General features: G+C 42.9%; 1 protein-coding gene across 6 annotated transcripts in view; it reads left to right on the forward strand.

Moving 5' to 3' along the window:
• Window positions 1-18,734, forward strand: part of NARS2 (asparaginyl-tRNA synthetase 2, mitochondrial) — a 112,503-nt gene that overhangs the window by 13,891 nt on the left and 79,878 nt on the right. For all 6 annotated transcript variants that reach the window (XR_014777594.1, XR_014777595.1, XR_014777596.1 and 3 more), the window contains one exon: window positions 2,263-2,343. Coding sequence is in view for 3 of the 6 variants with exons in the window: in XM_084774183.1 (XP_084630309.1) it covers window positions 2,263-2,343 (81 nt within the window). In the remaining 3 variants the exon portion in view is untranslated. The remainder of the gene's footprint in view (window positions 1-2,262; window positions 2,344-18,734) is intronic.

An 18,734-nucleotide genomic window follows, 5' to 3' on the forward strand; every position in this document is an offset into this window, starting at 1 on the left:
GGCTGTAATCCCAGTGCTCAGGAAACTGAGGCAGGAGGATTTCCAGACGTTATGGTTAGTAACTCCCACCTTAGCCAGGGCTGCACAGTAAGACTGCATCTCACAAGTCAACAAAAAGACTATTGTTGTACTTGTAAATAATGGATACGTATTACCTAGTATTTGATATTGCTTCTTTGATTTATTACTGTAGGCTCCTTAAAAGATGTAAATTTTCAACAATTTAAGACCTATCAAATATTTATCAATGTAGTAAAGACTGGGAATTTGAGTAGTATTTTAAGCTAGGATATTCTAACAGTCTAGAGTTATCTTTTGGTTTGAATATCAAAAATTATTTTGTGCAGAGCCTGGGCCTGTTGTTCTGTGGGTAGAGAGTTCACCTAGTTTTCACAGAGCCTTTTGTTACGGAGGTGGTCAGTAACTGAGGCGAGGCGGTAACCGCATGTCCCGCCTCTCCTTGCTAGCCACTTTCCGACTCATCTGTGTCTTCCTCTCCCACCTCCTCTTTAGACTTTGCTATGGCTCTGCCTTTGCATTTAATCTTTTTTACCTTCTGATAGCGCTGTGGCTTTGATGAGCTTTGATGAGCTTTGCTGACAGGGTTCAGACTTAAAAAGCTGCTGGCCTCTTGGGACAGTTTGGCATTAGTGATTAAAAACAGCCCCCATGCTCCGTTTGACTCTGTTTTTTAGTTTCATGTTATTTACCTCACATGTGCAGTGCTGTTTTCCATGGCATCTCACCAGATCTAATGCTGGCTGTTATAGTTAGCCGTTCCATTTCTTCTCTCCACCCTCGTTTCCTTTGGATTTTTCACTTCCTCCCTTTGTTTACTGTGCTCATGCTCAGAGTTGCCTACATTCGCGTGGAATAAATGATTCATGACCATACTTCTTGGCTCATAAGAAATAAAAATTTTATGCAATAATCTTATTGATTGTATTTCGTTGTTCCTTTACAGTGAGTGTACAGCTTTGTACAGCGCCTCTAAGCATGCCACTTTCAGGTTTAGTGCATATTTGAATAATTTCTGGGGATGTAAATTTAAATCTTGAATGTTTAACCAGTTTATATCTAAGTAAGTTGTTGATTAAATAATTTCTTTTGTGGTCAGAACCTCTCTTTGATTATGCCTACAGATGTTTTTACATTCTACCAGGGATAGGTAGAACCTGGCAGGGATGCAAATGTATGAATTTATTGTATTGATTTCAAGGCTGAAATTCTGCATTAAGTACGCCCGTGTGCCGTAAATTCACTCTTAGCTACCTGCACTCGTGTCCTGCTGCATCTGTTCTGGATGTAACCTTTTGCCTGCATGCATAGTCAAAATGAAGAAGGGTTATCTCAATCCTGCTAGCAGCAGCTTTTGTGGTTCACTAATGGAACTCCTCGCAGACTTTTGATCGGAAGGACTGCAGCTGGGCGCCTCCGTGATGGATGGCCTTGCTCCTCTCAGAATGTTCTTCAGGCCAAAGAAGTACACTCACTGCCTGCGTCATGTGCAGTGCGTCGTGCCATCGATTGAATGACAGAGACTTGTTAGAAGCCCTTGCTCCCTCTTCCTATTTACCTCTTTAGTCCTTACTTATCAGCCTTTATTTTCTCCTTTTTGATGATTCATTACAGCTGAGGTTTCATTTCAAGATGAAATGTCTTCATGTTGTTCACTTTACATTCCATTAGCGCTGCAGGCGACATCATTCCACGTTAGCCTTGGGGGGAAGTGTGTTCCTTAGGTCATCACCAGTATATTGGGAACGTGGGCAGAAATAGGGGGCAGGGGTGGGGGTGGGGACAGAAAGTGCTTGTGCTCCATCCCTGCCTTAGCTGCCTACTAGCTGTCTAACTTGGAAATTCATGAGATCTCTCTGGGACAGAGCTCGTGTGTTTTTGAGGTGAAGTAGTTAGACAAGGTACATCTTTAAAACTTTCATATTTCAAACTTGAGCGTGCTTCTAAACACGACAAAACATTCAGCTGTCCAGCTGTGACAATGTATGGCTGTGATCCCAGCACGAGAGACGGAGAGACAGGAGGATGCAGACTTCAAGGCCAGTGTATAGTCCTTAGCAAACCACTCTCAAACACCCTCAAACAAAAAAACCACTTAACTGATCTTTGAACAGTCTTATATTTGGAGAGCCATTGAGAGATGTGTAATGGCATTATTTTGGTGTCATTTTAATAGTAAAACGCATTTGTTTCTGGAGTTGTTTCACATACAAATGCACTGAAGAGTTTTCCTTTCTCTTCCAGGACAATGGCTTTGTGCACATTCACACTCCAGTCATCACTTCCAATGACTGTGAGGGGGCTGGAGAGCTTTTCCAGGTGGAGGTAAGCTGTACTTCCCCTCTGACTGCTGCTTCAGATTTTTCGTTCAGGCTTTGCTTTAAATCTAATAATGGTTTTGTGCACCGAAGATCGCAGCAGCACCTGAAGTTGTCAGTGGTAACTCTGGAAAGCCGTTCCCGTTGCTCTGATCCCTTACACTTCCAGCCCTATTATTCCCTGCAACTAGAAGAGATCAATTTTTAATTTAGTATTCTGTTTGCATTTTTGTGGATTATATATGTCAGTGAAGTCAGAAGGGAGGGAAGTTTGGAGTCAGGAATGGGACCAGCAAGGGGAGGGGGCGGTGGCAGGGAGAAGAAGGGTTGTAAATAAGAACAAAGGATGATGATGATGATGATGATGGTGATGATAAATAATTGTCACAGTCAAGCACATTTCTTTGTATGCTAACCAAAAATATTAAGAGTTAAACAAAAGAATAGAAAAATAAAGAATTTTCTAAATTTGCAGAGGAATAGATTTTCTTCATAAGAAATGATACACCTCCTGAAATACTTTTTTTTCTATTCATCTTTATTTTAGCACATTTCCCCTGCATATTCTCCTATCTTCTTTTTTCTCTGCTCTCCTATCTGTCTGCTGTGTTCCCCTATACAGTTTTGTTTCCTCTCTCATGTCATATATGCATACATGATTTTATGTATATATATAAAATCTAGAAACCAATAATGAGAGAAAGTGTGAAATTTGTCTTTCTAAGATAGAGGTAACATAATAGCATCCATTTTTCTGCAAATGGCATCTTTGTTCTTTATGACTGAAAAAAAAATCCATTGTGTAGGCAGGAAAATTAGCTCATTTGGCAGAATGCTTGCCAAAGCTTGGGTTCAAGTCTCACTATCTCATATACAGAGCATGGTGGTGAGTCTTTGTAATTCCAACACTCAGGAGATGGACGTGGTAGAATCAGAAATTCAGCCATATAGCGAGATCAAAATTAGCCTGATTTATATTAAACTTGTCTTTATTTTTTATTTATTTTTGTTTTTTGGTTTTTGGTTTTGGTTTTTTGAGACAAGGTTTCTCTGTGTATCCTTGGCTGTCCTGGACTCACTTTGTAGACCAGGCTGGCCTTGAACTCACAGTGATCTGCCTGCCTCTGCTTCCCAAGTAAACTTGTCTTTAAAAGCCTTCCATTGTGCATATATACTATGCTTTTTTTTTTCCTTTTCTTTCTTTCCTCCTCCTGCCCTCACCACCCCCCTGGAGACAGGGATCCTTTGTGTAGCATTGGCTCTCCTGGACTCGCCTTGTAGGCCAGGCTGGCATCAAACTCACAATTTGTGAGTCCTCCTGCTTCTGCCTCCCAGAGTGCTGGGAATACAGGCATGCCCCACCACACCTGGCGTATACCGTGCTTTGGATGATGGACACTTAGGTGGTTTTATTACTTAGTATTGTGAGTAGTGTTGTAATAAACACTCGTGTACAAATATTTCTTTGAAGTCTTTCAGATAAATACCTAGGAGTGATATATCTAGGTCATGTGATTGATTCAGTTCTGGAGTTTTTGAGGTGCCCTTGTAGGGATTTCCAGACTAGTTCACATTATCAACAGCAGTTCGTGAACGTTCTCTTTTCCCCATCCTTGGCAGCGTTTACTGTTGCTTGTTTTCTTAGTGACTGCCATTCTGACTAGGGGGAGATGGGATCTCAATGTAGTTCTCATTTGCATTACTATGCTAGCTAGGGTGAACTTTTTTCTTTCATATGCTTACTGGCCATTTTTGTTTCATCTTTTCAGAACTGTTTGTTCATCTCATTAGACTGTTTATCAATTGGTATGGTGGTTTGAGTGACAGTGTTCCCCATAGGCTCATAGATTTGAATACTTGGGCACCAGGGAATGGCACTATTTGAAAGGATTGGGAGATGTGGCCTCAGATGAGGAAGTGTCGTCACTGGACATGGGTTTTGAGGTTTCAAGGGTCCATGTCAGGCCCAGTGTCTCTCTTTTCTTGCCACGTGCAGACTGGGTATGGAACTCTGAGCTCCTTCTCCAGCATGCCTGCATGCCATGAAAACAGTGGGCTAACCCTCTGAACTGTAAGCCAGCTACAATTAAATGCTTTCCTTTGTATGCGTTGCTGTGGTCAAGCTGTCTCTTCACAGCAATAGCACACTGACTAAGACAATTGGGTTGTTTGATTCTGGTATTTACACTTTTGGTTATTTTATTTTATTTTAGTTCTTTGTATATTCTAGGTATTGTATTAATCTTTTCTTGGATGCATAGCTTGCAGATCCAAGGCGGTATCTTTACTCAGTTGCTTCTTTTGCTCCTACAGATGCTTTCTAACCTCACGAGCTCTCACTTGTCAGCCGTGGGCATTATTTCCTGAGCTACTGGGCAGTCCTTACCTATGCCTGTATCTTGAAGGGTTTTCCCAGCTTTTTCTCTAATAGTTTTGCTTTCATTCTCTCATTAAGGCCTCCTGTCCATCTGGAGTAGATTTTGTACAAGGCATTTGATGGGGATTTAGGTTTATTCTTCCTCATGTGGACATCCAGTGTTTCTAGCACCGGATGTCAAAGAAGCTGCGTTTCCTCCAGCGTTTAGGTTTTCATTGTAGTCCTTCATTTCCCGAGGTTTATTCCAAAGCCTTTTGCTTGCTTGCTTGTTTGCTTTAGGGCAATTGTGAATATAATTGTTTCCCTTATTTAGTTGTCAGTACTTGTCATTGGTCTATAGGAAGGTTTCTGTCTTTCTGTTTTAGGTTTGTAGCCTGCCACTTTGCAGTGTTTATCCTATTTAAGAGTCTTCTGGTAGTCTTTGGAATCTTTGTGGTAGTTAAAATGAGAAATGTTCCGCATAGGCTCAGGTGTTTGAACACTCACTCCCCAGTTAGTAGCACTGTCTGGAGACGTGTGGGAGGTGTGGCCTTGCTGGAGGAAGTGTGTCACTGGAAGCAGGCTTTGAGAGTTTATAGTCTTACCCAGCTTCCAGCTCCTCGACTCTGTGCTTGTGGTAAAAGATACGATCTCTCAGTTTCCTGCTTCTGCTGCAGTGCCTGCCACATGACGCCATGCTATCCCATCATACTGGTTTCCCATCCTTCCGGAATCGTATTTTATCACAGCAACAGAAAAATCATTAATACAGTTTTTAATGTATGGAATCGTATCATCTGCAAACAAGGATACTTTGGCCTCTTCCTATTTGTAGCCTCTTTTGCTTTTTTTCTCACCTTATTGTTCTAGTTAAGATGAGAAGCCTTGTAGTTTAATTGTTTTTGAAAGGTTTGTTTTTATCTTATGAGTATGAGTGTTGCCTGCACGTACATATGTGTACCTCCTACATGCCGGATGCCTGTGGAAGCCGAACAAGAGCTCCAGATACCCTGGGGCTGGACTTACAGATGCGTATGAGCTTATGTGTAGGCGCTGTTGACAAAACCTGCCTTCTGCGAGAGCAATGCACGCTCTTAACCACAGAGCTCTCTCCAGCCCCGAGTTTATTCTTTTCTTAGTAGTTATCTTCTGAGTTCCTAGTAGTGCCAGACACTGTAAACCTGTCCACACTGCAGGTAAAAGTAATAATGCATTACCAGAACAGGCCATGCTTATAATTATATTCATGTAATTTCCAGATCTCAGATAAGCTAAAGCAGGGGCATTGTGCATCTTAGGGCATCATAAGACTCTGCTATAACGTGAAAGGAAATAAAATACTCAACCACCGCCTTGGTTTTTTGTTGTTGTTGTTGTTGTTTTGTTTTTTGTTTTTTTTTTTTTACTTGTAGACATTTGAAAGCCATTTATTTACAAACTTTGCTGTTCCATATCATCATTATTTAGTAGTAGACTAATGGACACCAAACTATATGTTGTTTTCTGTTTTTGTTTACTGACTTTTTTATTCCTAAAAGATGCTTTTTTATACATCTGCTTGATTCTATCAGTTGACAAAATTTACTTTCTCTGCGTTGGTACTTTCTGTCTTTTGGTAACAGTGTTTTCTCTTAATGCTACAAAACAAAGCATTCACTGTAAGAAGTTATCTTGACCTATTGAAGTCATTATTAAGAATAAGAATCAAAGGTTGTCCTTCATACAAAAGTTGAAGAAACCTTGATGATAATTATCTTTTTGGAAAAAGCAAAATAAAAATTACTTGAGAGCCAAGAAAGGTATAGTGTTCCTGTAATACTGGTACTTAAAAAAAAAAAAAGACTTCAACATTTGAAATGGAAGTGTTAGCATCTGTGTGTATGAATTCAAAGACAGCAGGAAAAAAAAAGCATAGTATATTTAAGAATATTCTTCTGGTTGTTTGCTTCATTTTCTTCTTAGTATTCTGAATGTGAACTGCAGAAAAATTACCCACCTTAAATACACATCGTAATTCCCTAACTAAACCACTTAATAGTTAAAATGAATGAAGATTCAAGTCATTACAGATAAAAGGGGAATCTTTGAAGGAATTCAGACAAGTTAAAAACTGTCTCTCTTGGACTTTAATGATAAATTTGGAGATAACTGATTTGCTCCTGGGGAACTCTCTTCAGCAAATCTGATAGATTACATCCTGTGTCCTCTGACCTCTAGATCACTCAGGAAGGGCAGCTGAGTATGACTAAGAAGAGGAAAAGATATTTCTAAAGCTAAACAAGTGAGACATGTTCTGTGCCCATGTATATTATTTCCAGACCAGACACTGGGATTTTACATGGTGGAATTAGACGTGGCTTCTCGGAGAACCGTGAAAACACACTCTGGAGGTCACGGATGTAGTACACCTACAGTCACGTAGGCCGGGGCTCAGCACTCAGAGGTCATGGATGTAGTACACCTACAGTCACGTAGGCCGGGGCTCAGCACTCGGAGGTCATGGATGTAGTACACCTACAGTCACGTAGGCCGGGGCTCAGCACTCGAAGGTCATGCATGTAATACACCTACAGTCACGTAGGCCGGGGCTCAGCACTCGGAGGTCACGGATGTAGTACACCTACAGTCACGTAGGCCGGGGCTCAGCACTTGGAGGTGTTTGTGCTTTGTGTGACTTGCCTTCTGTCTCCATTACCTGCAGAAGTTCACAAGTAACTTAACCTACAAACCCTTCCTTGTTTGGAGGAAGAGCTCCCCAAGCTCACTGTACATCACCCTGTCCTTCCAGGATTTATTGTTAATCTCCTAGCTGCTTGTTCAAGTTTAGGGGTACACATTTTGGCATCTACTTTGGTATTTAAATTCTTGCTTTTCTTTTCTTTTTTTTTTTAAATGAGCTCTCTCACCCACCCCCATAGCATTGAAAATATCCCTAAGCCTTAAAAGATAATTACACACTGATTTAAGGGCAGCATTAAGAGTCCTCTTGAAAAATCAAAGTAAGAATATGTATTTCCAGTACTCACCGAGAAGTGAATACATGTCCTATTGTTTTAGTTTTATTTCCTTTCTGTCATCTCTATTTCCTATATGAAAGTTTTAAGACTTTGGATATTTGTTAAGATTTAGAGACAATTACATACGTAAGTAAGAAGCTGTATTCAAGGCATTCATTTGTTATCCAGCACACATTTGATACCATCTGTGTTCAAGATGCTGTGTTAAATACTGCAAGGGGTATGACGATTAGTTGAGGTTCTAGCCTGTAAACTGCTAAGTTGGCAGGAAGTGAGAAAGTATTTGTATCTTTTTCCTGTTTGGTCACAGCGTCCTAGCTGAATTCAAAATTGTGTTTGATCTACGCAATTCTGGAGCATCCGTGAATGGTCCCCGGTTTAGGATGGATCAGTGTGGGATTTTTTTTCAGCTGCAAACAGTGATAAACATTCAGCAGAAACAGAACTCTGGTTTTGCTGTGCTGGGAATTAACCTAAAGCCCTGAACACACTAAAGGGAAGCACTCTCAGCCCAGAAACCATATTCTGAAATGTAATCTTTTTCTGGGCTAATAATATGTGGTAGGAATAGTTTTTCATAATGTTGGGTAGTAACAGCCACAACAACCACAAGTCAGCCCCACGATCCTTAGTACACCAACTCTTCAGTGTGGTATGTTGCTAAGTCAAAATATTCAATGGGTTATATTCAATGGGATATAGTAAATGTATTTTTCAGTATTTAATATTTTGAGTTGATGAGGGACTTATCAGGATGCAGTCCCATTATAACTCCAAAAACATCTGCGGTTTGTCTCTGAGAAGATAAAAGAAATTAAGGCATGAATTAGAGACTGGGCAGAAGAGTGAGGTGAAACGACTTTATGTATGCAGTGGAGATCACACTGGTACCGATTATAGGCGATAGGGAACCTCAAGCAAAATTAGGTCAGTGATGACTGAGTAGCTAGAAAAAGCTTGAGGGTCTGAAGAGATGGCCCGTCAGTTAGGAGTCCTTAGTCATGGTGCAGAAGACCCAGGCTCCGTTCCAGTACACACATGGCAGCTCACAGCTCCAGCTTCCTTTTCTGGCCTTGGTGGTTTTCTACACTACATGCATGCGGTGTACATACACTTCTCATGATACACACATACACACATACACATAAATGAAAAATATCAATCTTAAAGCTCTTAAGTGAACATGTGAATTGGCTGCCTCAGGGAAGGCTTTCCAGGGAAAGAGGACTTAGAGAATTGAATTAGTAAGGGCTTTTCTTAGACCCCAAGTAAACACACAGGAGGGTGCCTATTGATGAGTTCTGGAGGATATAGATGAGTGGCTGTAACAGCCATCAGGGAACCTTCACCCCAGCTGAGGGAATCAGATGCATCTAAACAAGCGTTAGATGGAGCTTGGGAATCTTAGGGAAGAGGGGGAGGAAGGGTTGAAATTGGGAGAGAGGTCAAGGACACTACAAGAAAACCTACAAAATCAACTAACCTGGACTCATAGTGCTCACAGAGACTGAACCACCAACCAGAGAGCGTCCATGGGACAGATCTAGCTGCCCCCCACCCCCCACTCATATGTGACAGATGTACAGCTTGGTCTTATGTGGGACCTCTAACAGCAGGGGCGGGGGCTGTGTCTGACTCTGATGCCTGCCCTTGGATCCCTTTCCCTAACTAGACAGCCTTGTCCAGCCTCAATAAAAGATGGGCCCAGTTCCTACTTGATAATGCCAAGGTGGGTTGCTATCTATGGGAGGTCTTGCCTTCTCTGAGAAAGGGAGGGAGGCATTGGAGGAGGGAAGGGAACTTCCTACTAGAATGTAAAGTAAATAAACAAATTAATGAAAAAAAAAAGATGGATAACTTTAGGAATGAGAAAGAGCAGAAGGTAGCTCAGTTGGGAGAATTCCTGTTTAGCAAACACAAAGCCCTGGGCTCAGTTCCAATGAGGCAGAAAACCAGGGTTTAAATTCGTCCTCACTATTGTTTGAGGACAGCTTGAAGAACATGAGACTCTGTAAAACAGAGTAAGAGCGCTTTTGGGGGACGTTTCACATACCGCTAAATATACTGACTCAGTGCCTGTAACCCCAGCACTCTAGGAGGCAGAGGCAGGCAGATCTCAGTGAGTTCAAGGTCAGCCTGGTCTACAAAGTCAGTAAGAAAGAAACTACAGTTTCATGACTTTAGTGTGCTAAGTGAGTTTTCCAGTCAGTTACTATGCTTTATTATGAGGGCATTTTTATTACCTCAAAAACAAACCCAGAACTCATTAGCAGCCTTTTTCCTGCTTATAACTCCCACTAGGCTACTTGATGTAAATTTGGTTCTCTTGGAATTTGTGGTAATATGGGGTTCATCCATGTTATGGTGTGTATCAATACTTGGGTTTTTATATCCAGTGTATATTCTAGTATGCAAATGCCACATCATGTGTACCCATTTGGCATTTGATGAATGTTTGTGTTGTTTTCTACTTTGGGGGTAGTGTGAGTACTATGGAAAGAAGATTGGGTAAATTTTTTGTCCGATGAACATTTCTTGGATTTGCTAACTTCTGTCCAACATTTATTTAAGACCTGTCAGTATATTCCAAGGTGTCTATATTGCCACCAGCACTGTAAGGGGGCTCCAGTGTCACTGCGTCCTTACCTACATGTGTTATTTTTCAATCTCTTTGATTATAATTCTCCTGGTGTGTGACGCGGTATCTCACTGTGGCTTTAAGTTGTATTGTCTTGAGTGGCTTTTCTCATATGTATTGAATCTTTGCCTTTGTCCATTTTGAAGTTGTCTTGTTTGTCCTTTTGTAGTCAGTTGAGTTGTAGGGGTTCTTTTACACACTCTAGAGATATGAGATTGTTTACTCCCTCCCTTACTTCTGCCCCAGTAGTGTGAAGACCTATTGTGCCCTCAGGCAGGCACAGCCTTGAATATGCCACTTACTTAGCCAGACTGGACACTTCCTAACTTGGGCAGGGCTTTCTTTGGTTCTCTCTTCCCCTGACCACAAGCACACTGCTTTATTATTTTCAACAAAGTCATGGGCCATAGATTGCATCACTTTGTGATGCAATCAAATACAGGCTTCTATGTGGGGATCTTTCTCATGGTCAGCATGTACATCTCTTCTGACCTCAGAATGACTGTTTGCAGCCAGCTTTCCCAGTTTCATTCCAGCACAGTAACAGACCTGGAGTTTAGCCTGTCCTCAGTGGACCTGCCAGCCTCCTGCGGCCTCCTGCTGCGCTCACCACCCCTCTGGAGAGCACGCTCCCGTGTGAACTTTCCCGGAGACTGTTGCAAATCTCTGCCCTTAGGGACAGATTTCGACTGATGCTTTCTGGCCTGCTTCTCTGCAGAGACAAGATCTTGGAGCTGGGGTTCTAGTGCTCGAGGCAGAGACTCAGATGACTCTCTGAATAACTTCCTCATTTAGAAGCCCAGTGCTGAAGGGAACGGCAGCTCCAGGTGGCCTGGGTTTGCCTCACCTGGCCTGGAGTTCCGTGAACTGGAGCAAGAGCTTTTCACCTGGGTGGGACCTATGGGGCAAGCAGAGGCTGTGTGTGATTTGGCTGTGTCAGTCTAAGTCAGGAGCTCTCAACCTGTAGGTCAAGGCCCCTTTGGGGTCTGGGATCAGATCTCCTGCATACCATGTTTACGTTACTATCCGTATAACAGTAGCAAACTTACAGCTATGAAGTAGCAAGGAAATTATTGTATGGGTGGGGGCCATCACAACAGGGGGAGCTGTGTCCAAGGGTCTCTGCCTTGGGAAGGTTGGGAACCACTGGTCCAGGTAGAGTTTCTGTCGTTCTGAGCTGTGAGGAGGGGTGAACAGGAGTGGTCTCTATTGCAAACACTATAGGCTCCTCTGTCCATGCTAATTTCTGGTAGATTATTTTAAATAGATCTTTCTTGGTTTGCTCCACATTCTTGGAACTATTTATAGAGACCTCACTGGTTGTTTTCAATAATTTTTTTTTTTACCAGTTTCACTGAGGAATGGGTCAAAAGAGTTTCCCACAATCATCCACAAAGTAAGGGGACGAAATGTCCATTCTCTTCCCCACTCCCAGTCCACCATGTTGATCCTTAGTTTTCTCACTTACAGAGTGTGAATAATGTCATACTTAGGAGTTATAACAGTTGACTAGAAGACACACAGGGAAACCTAATCAAAAAGTACCATAAGGCACGCTGACATAGCATCGCTTGCCCAACTGTTGCGCTTTCTAGACTAACCAGATATTACTGGACAGTAGGAGTTTTGGTGGTTGTAAATGTCATGACTACATTTTTATGCCCCATCTCTTTTGTGTTCTGCCTGATTTTTTAAAAAAAAATTTGTGTATATTTTGCCTGCATGTATGCCATGCACCACTTGCATGTCTAGTGCCGAAGGGGAGAGAGGACATCAGATCCCCTGAAATGGAGTTATGGATGGTTGTGAACTGCCAGGTAGGTGCTGAGAGCTGAACCTGTAGCCAACCCTAGGTGTCCTGGAACTCACTCTGTAGACCAGGCTGGCCTCGAACTCACACAGATCTGCCTGCCTTCTGAGTCCTAGGATTAAAGGTTTCTGTACCGCCACCGCCACCCTTGCAATAATTTTACTTTTTAGTTACTCCTATCTCCTTTTAAGCTTTTAGATGGCAAATGAGCTAACCTGGGTCAGCCCTCTTATGAAAGAAAGCCTAGCATTCGATTCCCCTGGTCCCTGTTGTCTTCAGTTGCTTTGGCTTACTTAAACATCCAGCCCCACTCATCTTTCCGTCCCCTTGTATCTTATCTGCTCTCCACCCTTGCAACCTCCCCCCAAAATAAAAAGAACGTACAAACAGAACAAAGCAAAGCATAGAAAACATCTGGTCATGTAAGCTGTAGTGTGTTACAGTGTCTCCCACACGATATCTTTCTGTCCCCACACCTTCTCTTGCAAATGTTCGGTGCTATGAGTCATTGGTCTGGCTCGAGGTCTCTGGCTTCTGTGACACCATCAATATTGGATCCTCACTGGAACTCCTCGTGGATTTCCTGTTGTTGCCTTATGTCATGGAGAGCCTGCAGTGTTGTAGCAGCAGGATCAACCCTTCCAGGCACCCCAACAGCTCACAGATGATGTAGATTTTGGGGTGGGGTGCCCTGAGTGGTAGCTGAGTGTTGTACAGCACCAGGGCGAGCACAATACTGAGTATTTGTGTGCTAATGCAGAGGGACTCTGTACTCCTACAGGAGTATGCATGCCTTCTTTGTATATTTACTACCCAAATAACACTATTTTTAATGCACTGTATCTTCTTTCTTCATTCATCAGTAGTTCTTACTGCTCTTTCTAGGAATCTACCTTATTCCTTTAAGGCCACTTACTGTTTCAGAGTATTATCACATGTACTTTAGCTCATTGGAGTTATTCTTTACTTGTAGAATTTTAACTATTTCCACCCTTTCACTAAATTCTGTCATATTCTAACTATGTTGCACAAGTGAATATAGCTATAGCATTGTACTGATCACCTTTATGTTGCGATTATAAAAATACCCCTAGAAAAAGCGACTTAAAAGAAGAAAGGGTTTGGCATAGCTTTCGCTTGCAGAGGGATGGAGTCCATCATGGTGGGTAAGGCAAGAGCAGGGAGCTCGGTGTTCACATTTTCATCTACACACGGTGGTCGGGGTGGAGGGGCATGTGAAGCGGTGAGGCTGTGAACCCTCAAGGCCCACCCCCAGTGATGTACTTCCTCTAGCAGGCTCCACCCCTTAAAGATCTCATAACCTCTCATAACAATGCCACAGCCTATGGAGGACTGCTGTTATTCAGATCACTACCCTCTTACAGGAATGACATGTGGGAAAGACATATTTTGTGTTTTGATTGAAGTTCGCTGTTACTTATTTCTGCTATATGGAGTGTGAAGATAATTTGTGGGGGACTTGTTTGGGGTTTAGGTTTTAACACAGCAGCCCTTAAGTGTATGGAGCCAAATTTTAATTTTTCAACAATTTAATTTGGCATGTTTTTAGTCTAATTTTAAAGAACTTTGAAAAAGCTAACTAAAAAAAGAAAGAACTGTCAGGTTAAGAGAAGTATATTAGGCCCTGCACTGGCTAGTATAAAATCCAGGATGCAGCTCCACAGCCTCAGCTCACTTGTGTATTCACTTGGTCCCCACCTTTACTCTCTCTGTGCTATCACCATCTGAGCTTACGAATCGCAGGCCCTTCTTCCATTTTTCTTGCCTGTTCTCAGATGTTTGGCAGGACAGCAGACAGTTACAACTTCCTTTTCTGTACAGCAAATTGTTGTCAGAATGAAACCTTTCTTGGACTGAGCGTGGGTGTTTTGGAATGTGGACAGACCCTAAGTTTAAGAAAGATTATTTTTACTTTAGAAGTTCAGTGTGTACCAATACACATTTGTAGCAACCAGAAAAACGTGGAAAGAAACTGGACTTGCTAAGAGTGGCTAGGCAGTGAAAGTCTTGTTAATAACACGCCCAACAAAGTGCACGCAGTCGTTGCTGCTCCTGTTTCCCTTAGGTTTCCCTTTTCTCTGTACGGTGCTCTCTAAGGACTTGTCAGGACCATTCCTTTAGCACTTCTAGAAGCCTACTTGAGCACAGCTTGATAGGGAACTTGGATGCTCCCTACTACCAACTGTACATCCTTGGAGACTGCCTGGCAAACTTTGTCCTTTTGTTTTATTTGATAAGAATTCTATACTTTGGTTCTGGGGAGATGGCTCAGTTGGTAAATTGCTTGCTGCACAAGCGTAAGGACCCAGGTTCAGATCCTCAGCACCCATGTGAGACAGTGAGTGGGCCACTGTGTCTGTAACCCCAGTGCTGGAGGTAATGGAGCAAGAGGATCCTGACGGCTTCCTGGACAGCCAGCCAGTCAAAACTGAGCTCCAGGCTCAGTGAGATACCCTATCTCAAAACAAAACAAAACAAAACAAAACAAAAATAGGGTCATGACTGAGGAAGGCCCCTAGTGTCAGCTTCCGGCTTCCACACATAGGCGCATGGACACATGAGTACACCACACATAGGCGCATGGACACATGAGTACACCACACATAGGCGCATGGACACATGAGTACACCACACATAGGCGCATGGACACATGAGTACACCACACATAGGCGCATGGACACATGAGTACACCACACATAGGCGCATGGACACACGAGTACACCACACAGGTGGATGTGGGAGAGCACGGTATACATTAGGGTGATTTTTAAAGAAGCATTCTGAGGGGGGGGGGCGTTGCGGGGAGAGGGATGTTTGTAGTGCATGTCTTTAATCCCAACAATTTAAAGGATTAATCCCTTATCTTATAAAGGGATTATAATATAAAATCCTTTATAAGAGGATATATTAAAAAAGGATTAATGAATAAATTAAAGGATTGATCAATCCTTTAATCTCCTCTGGGAGGCAGAGGCAGGTGGATCTCTAAGATTGAGGCCAGCCTGGTTTACAGAGTGAGCTCCAGGACGGGAAGGCTACACAGAGAAACCCTGTCTCAAACAAAGCACATCAAAAGCCATTCCGAATACCATTAACTTCATCTTATCTCTGTGGAGAAACGAGCAGCGTAGGAACAGCCTGGAATACTGGTACTAGTAACTGCACCGGAGCCCGGGAACCTGGATTCTAGAACTGATCTCACTCAAAGCTGCCTGTGTATGGCATTTGACCTAACACTCAGTGGTCCCGTTTTTAAGCATTGAGGTTTAAGTCTGTAGAGCTTAGGTTCTTTGATTCTTTGTTTTATCTCTATCATGAAGATTACAATGCTTTCTTAAGAGCCCTCAATTGAAATTCACACACACACACACACATGGGTGGTGGAGCACACAGATGGGTAATAGTCTGCATTTTCTTTATGATTTTGAAGAGAAATTACAGATTGGAATAAGTAATACAACGGCTCACAGTTTGGCTTTAGACCTTTCAGGTTTCTATGACATGCTTTTTATTTACCAGTTTTACTCTCAACTTTTCCATTCTGGGATTATGAGTAAACAGAAGTGAGGGTGCGGGGACAAAGTAGGGGACAGGAAAAAGCAAAGGAGGTGAAATAGCATGTGAGCACTTTGGTGGCTGTGCGGGTTAAGTAAACTTTCCATCAGTGACTGTGTTCTTTTCCAGTGTTAGCTCACTGCTGCTCGCTCACTCGCTCGCTCCCCGCTGCACAGTTTATACGGAGACAGCTGACTTGTGTGGGTTTTTCTATCTCGTTCCCTTGAGACTGAAACTGCTCAGCTATATTTGTTCTGCCATGAGAACAGATAACTGGGAGGCAATTCAAAACATTTGTTTAATATTTTCTTGGAAATCCTTGAAGAAGCAGAGGGTTCTACACCTTGATGATTTAAAAAAAGAAAAAGGTCACTGGTTCTGAGCATCTTAAACTGTTTGTTGATTCTTGGTTTTCTGCTTCTTTGATATACTATTTTTTAGCTTCTAGTGGCAGAATAACTTAGAAAAAATTTTTTTCTCCTGTTACATGTGTTGCTCTCATAACTTTTATATGACCAAGGTACGGTTGGGCCATAGGTTGGTTGGGTATGGGAAAGATTTTAAAGTCCTTTGTTGTGTTAGCTTCATTTTTTTTTTTTTTTTTTTTTTGGTCCAAAGGTCAAATAAAATCTTATACTGAGACTCAATCTATAAAAGAGATAAAAAGTAGTGGGTGTTACTGAGTTGGCTTATGTCTCAGTCCTATGATCATTCATACGCATGTAACATTAGGAACCTGAGACACGGTGGAAAAAGCCATCTATAAAGTGCTGTGAGCTCTTCCTACAAACGGTTAAGGTCACAGTCCAGCAGGAAGATCTTAAGGCGTTGCCTGTGACCATGCTGCTCTGCATCCCTCCTGGAAGACCGGCCTGAGGCTCCTTTTGAGCTGGTCTTTCCTGAAATACACTGTGGTTTGCCTGTTGTCTTTGGTTTCTTGTTCTGGCTTTTGTTTTTTATCAGAAATTTCCATGTAAGAAAATATATCATGAATAATTCCTCTCCACTAGTGAAGACCTTCCATTGTTGGTATCCATGTTTTTAGGTGTGTGTGTGTGTGTGTGTGTGTGTGTGTGTGTGTGTGTGTCACTGGGGGTGGGGCTTGGATGTTTCAAAAGCCCACAGCCTTCCTTGTTAGCTCGCTCATTAGCATGCTTGTGTGTGTCCCCTCCCCCACTTGCAGTGGGTCAGATGTAAGCTCTACTGTTTGAGTCCCATGTCTTCTGCTACACTCCTCAACAGGATGGTCATGGACCCTAACTCTCTAACACAGTGAGCCCCAAGTTAAATCATGCTGTCTTAGCACAGCAGTGGAAAAGTAACTAAGATGTCTCTTGTAATTCAAGCTATCTTAACACATACTCTGTAGCCAAGATTGACGTTACACTCCTATTCCTTAGCTTCCTTGTTGGGATTATAGACATGAGCTATCATGCCCAGCCTGTTACAATCTCTGGGGACTACCATTGTACATGTAGTCCTTTGTAGTCCTTTGTTGACTAAAATGTAATTGTTTTATATGACTTGATTAAAACAGCCAATATGAAGCCTTTTCACACTAGTTTTTTTTTTAAACTTTTAATTGTATTTATTTAGTTGTTCACTTTACATCCCAATCATATTCCCTATCCTCCTCTCCTCCTGGTCCCCCCCCTCCTTCCCTCTTTGTCTCTCCCTCCCCACCACCCCCCTACCCCGGTCAGGAAAGGACACACCACTACTACCACCCCTGCCACTAACCCACCCCTGCCACTAACCCACCCCTGCCACTAACCCACCCCTGCCACTAACCCACCCCTGCCACTAACCCACCCCTGCCACTAACCCACCCCTGCCACTAACCCACCCCTGCCACTAACCCACCCCAGCACTTCAAGTTGCATCAGGACTGAGCACATCCTCTTCCACGGTGGCCTGGCAAGGCAGACTCACCGCAGGGAAGTGATCAAAAAGCATGCAACAGAGTCCATGTCAGAAACAGCCCCCACTCTCCTTAGTAGGGGACCCACAGGAAGATCAAGTTGCCCATTAAGTATATATGTGTAGGGGACCTAGATCTAGTCCATGCATGGTCCTTGGCTGGTGGTTCAGTCTCCACAGGCCACCCTGCGCCCAGGTTGGTTGATGCTGTTGGTCTTCTTGTAAAGTTCCTGTCCCCTCTGGGTCCTTCTATCCTTCCCCCCACTTTTCCACAAGGTTTCAACTAATCTTTGGCTGTGAGTCTCAGCATCTGTTTCGATCCTTTGCTGAGTGGAGCCTCTCAGAGAACAGCTATGCTAGGCTCCCATCCGCAAGCATAGCAGAGTGTGACGAATAGTGTCAGGGGCTGGCTCTCTCCCATGGGGTGCGTCTCAGCTTGGGCCGGGGATTGGTTGGGCATTCTCTCCATCTCTTCTCTATCTTTATCCCTGCACATCTCACAGATAGGGTAAATTTTGTGTTGAATTTTCTGTAGGTGGTTTGGTGTTGCAACTCCCTCCACTAGGAATCCTCTCTAGTTAGAGGGTGGCCTCTTCAGCTCCTGGACCCCGCTACTAGGGGTCTTAGTTATAGTCACCCCCATATCCTCCCTGGAGCTTACCCTGCTCTAAGTCTCCAGTTTGTCTCAGAAATCCCCTCCCCACACAGTTTCTCTCATTGTAGACCAGGCTGGCCTCAAACTCACAGCACTCCACCTGCCTCTGCCTCTTTGAGTGCTGGGATTACATGTGTGCACCACGGTGCTTGGCTCAGACTGGCTTCTCCTGCTTGTAGAACTCATTTAAAGTCCATATCTCTCCTGGGATTGACAGTTCATTTCTTTCCATCACTGAATGGTATTGAGTCCTCTGAGTGTACCACAGCTCGTTCACCTTCTGAAAGACGTCTTAGTTCCTGCCTGCTTCTTAGTTTCGCCAGCTATGAATAATGCTGCTATAAGCATCCCTATAGTTTTCTTAATATGGACTTAAGATTTTGGCCCTTGTGGATAAATACAAAGGGACACAATCCAGGCTTCATG

This window comes from Acomys minous, assembly GCF_964271855.1.
Source record: "Acomys minous genome assembly, chromosome: 2".
NCBI lineage: Eukaryota > Metazoa > Chordata > Mammalia > Rodentia > Muridae > Acomys > Acomys minous.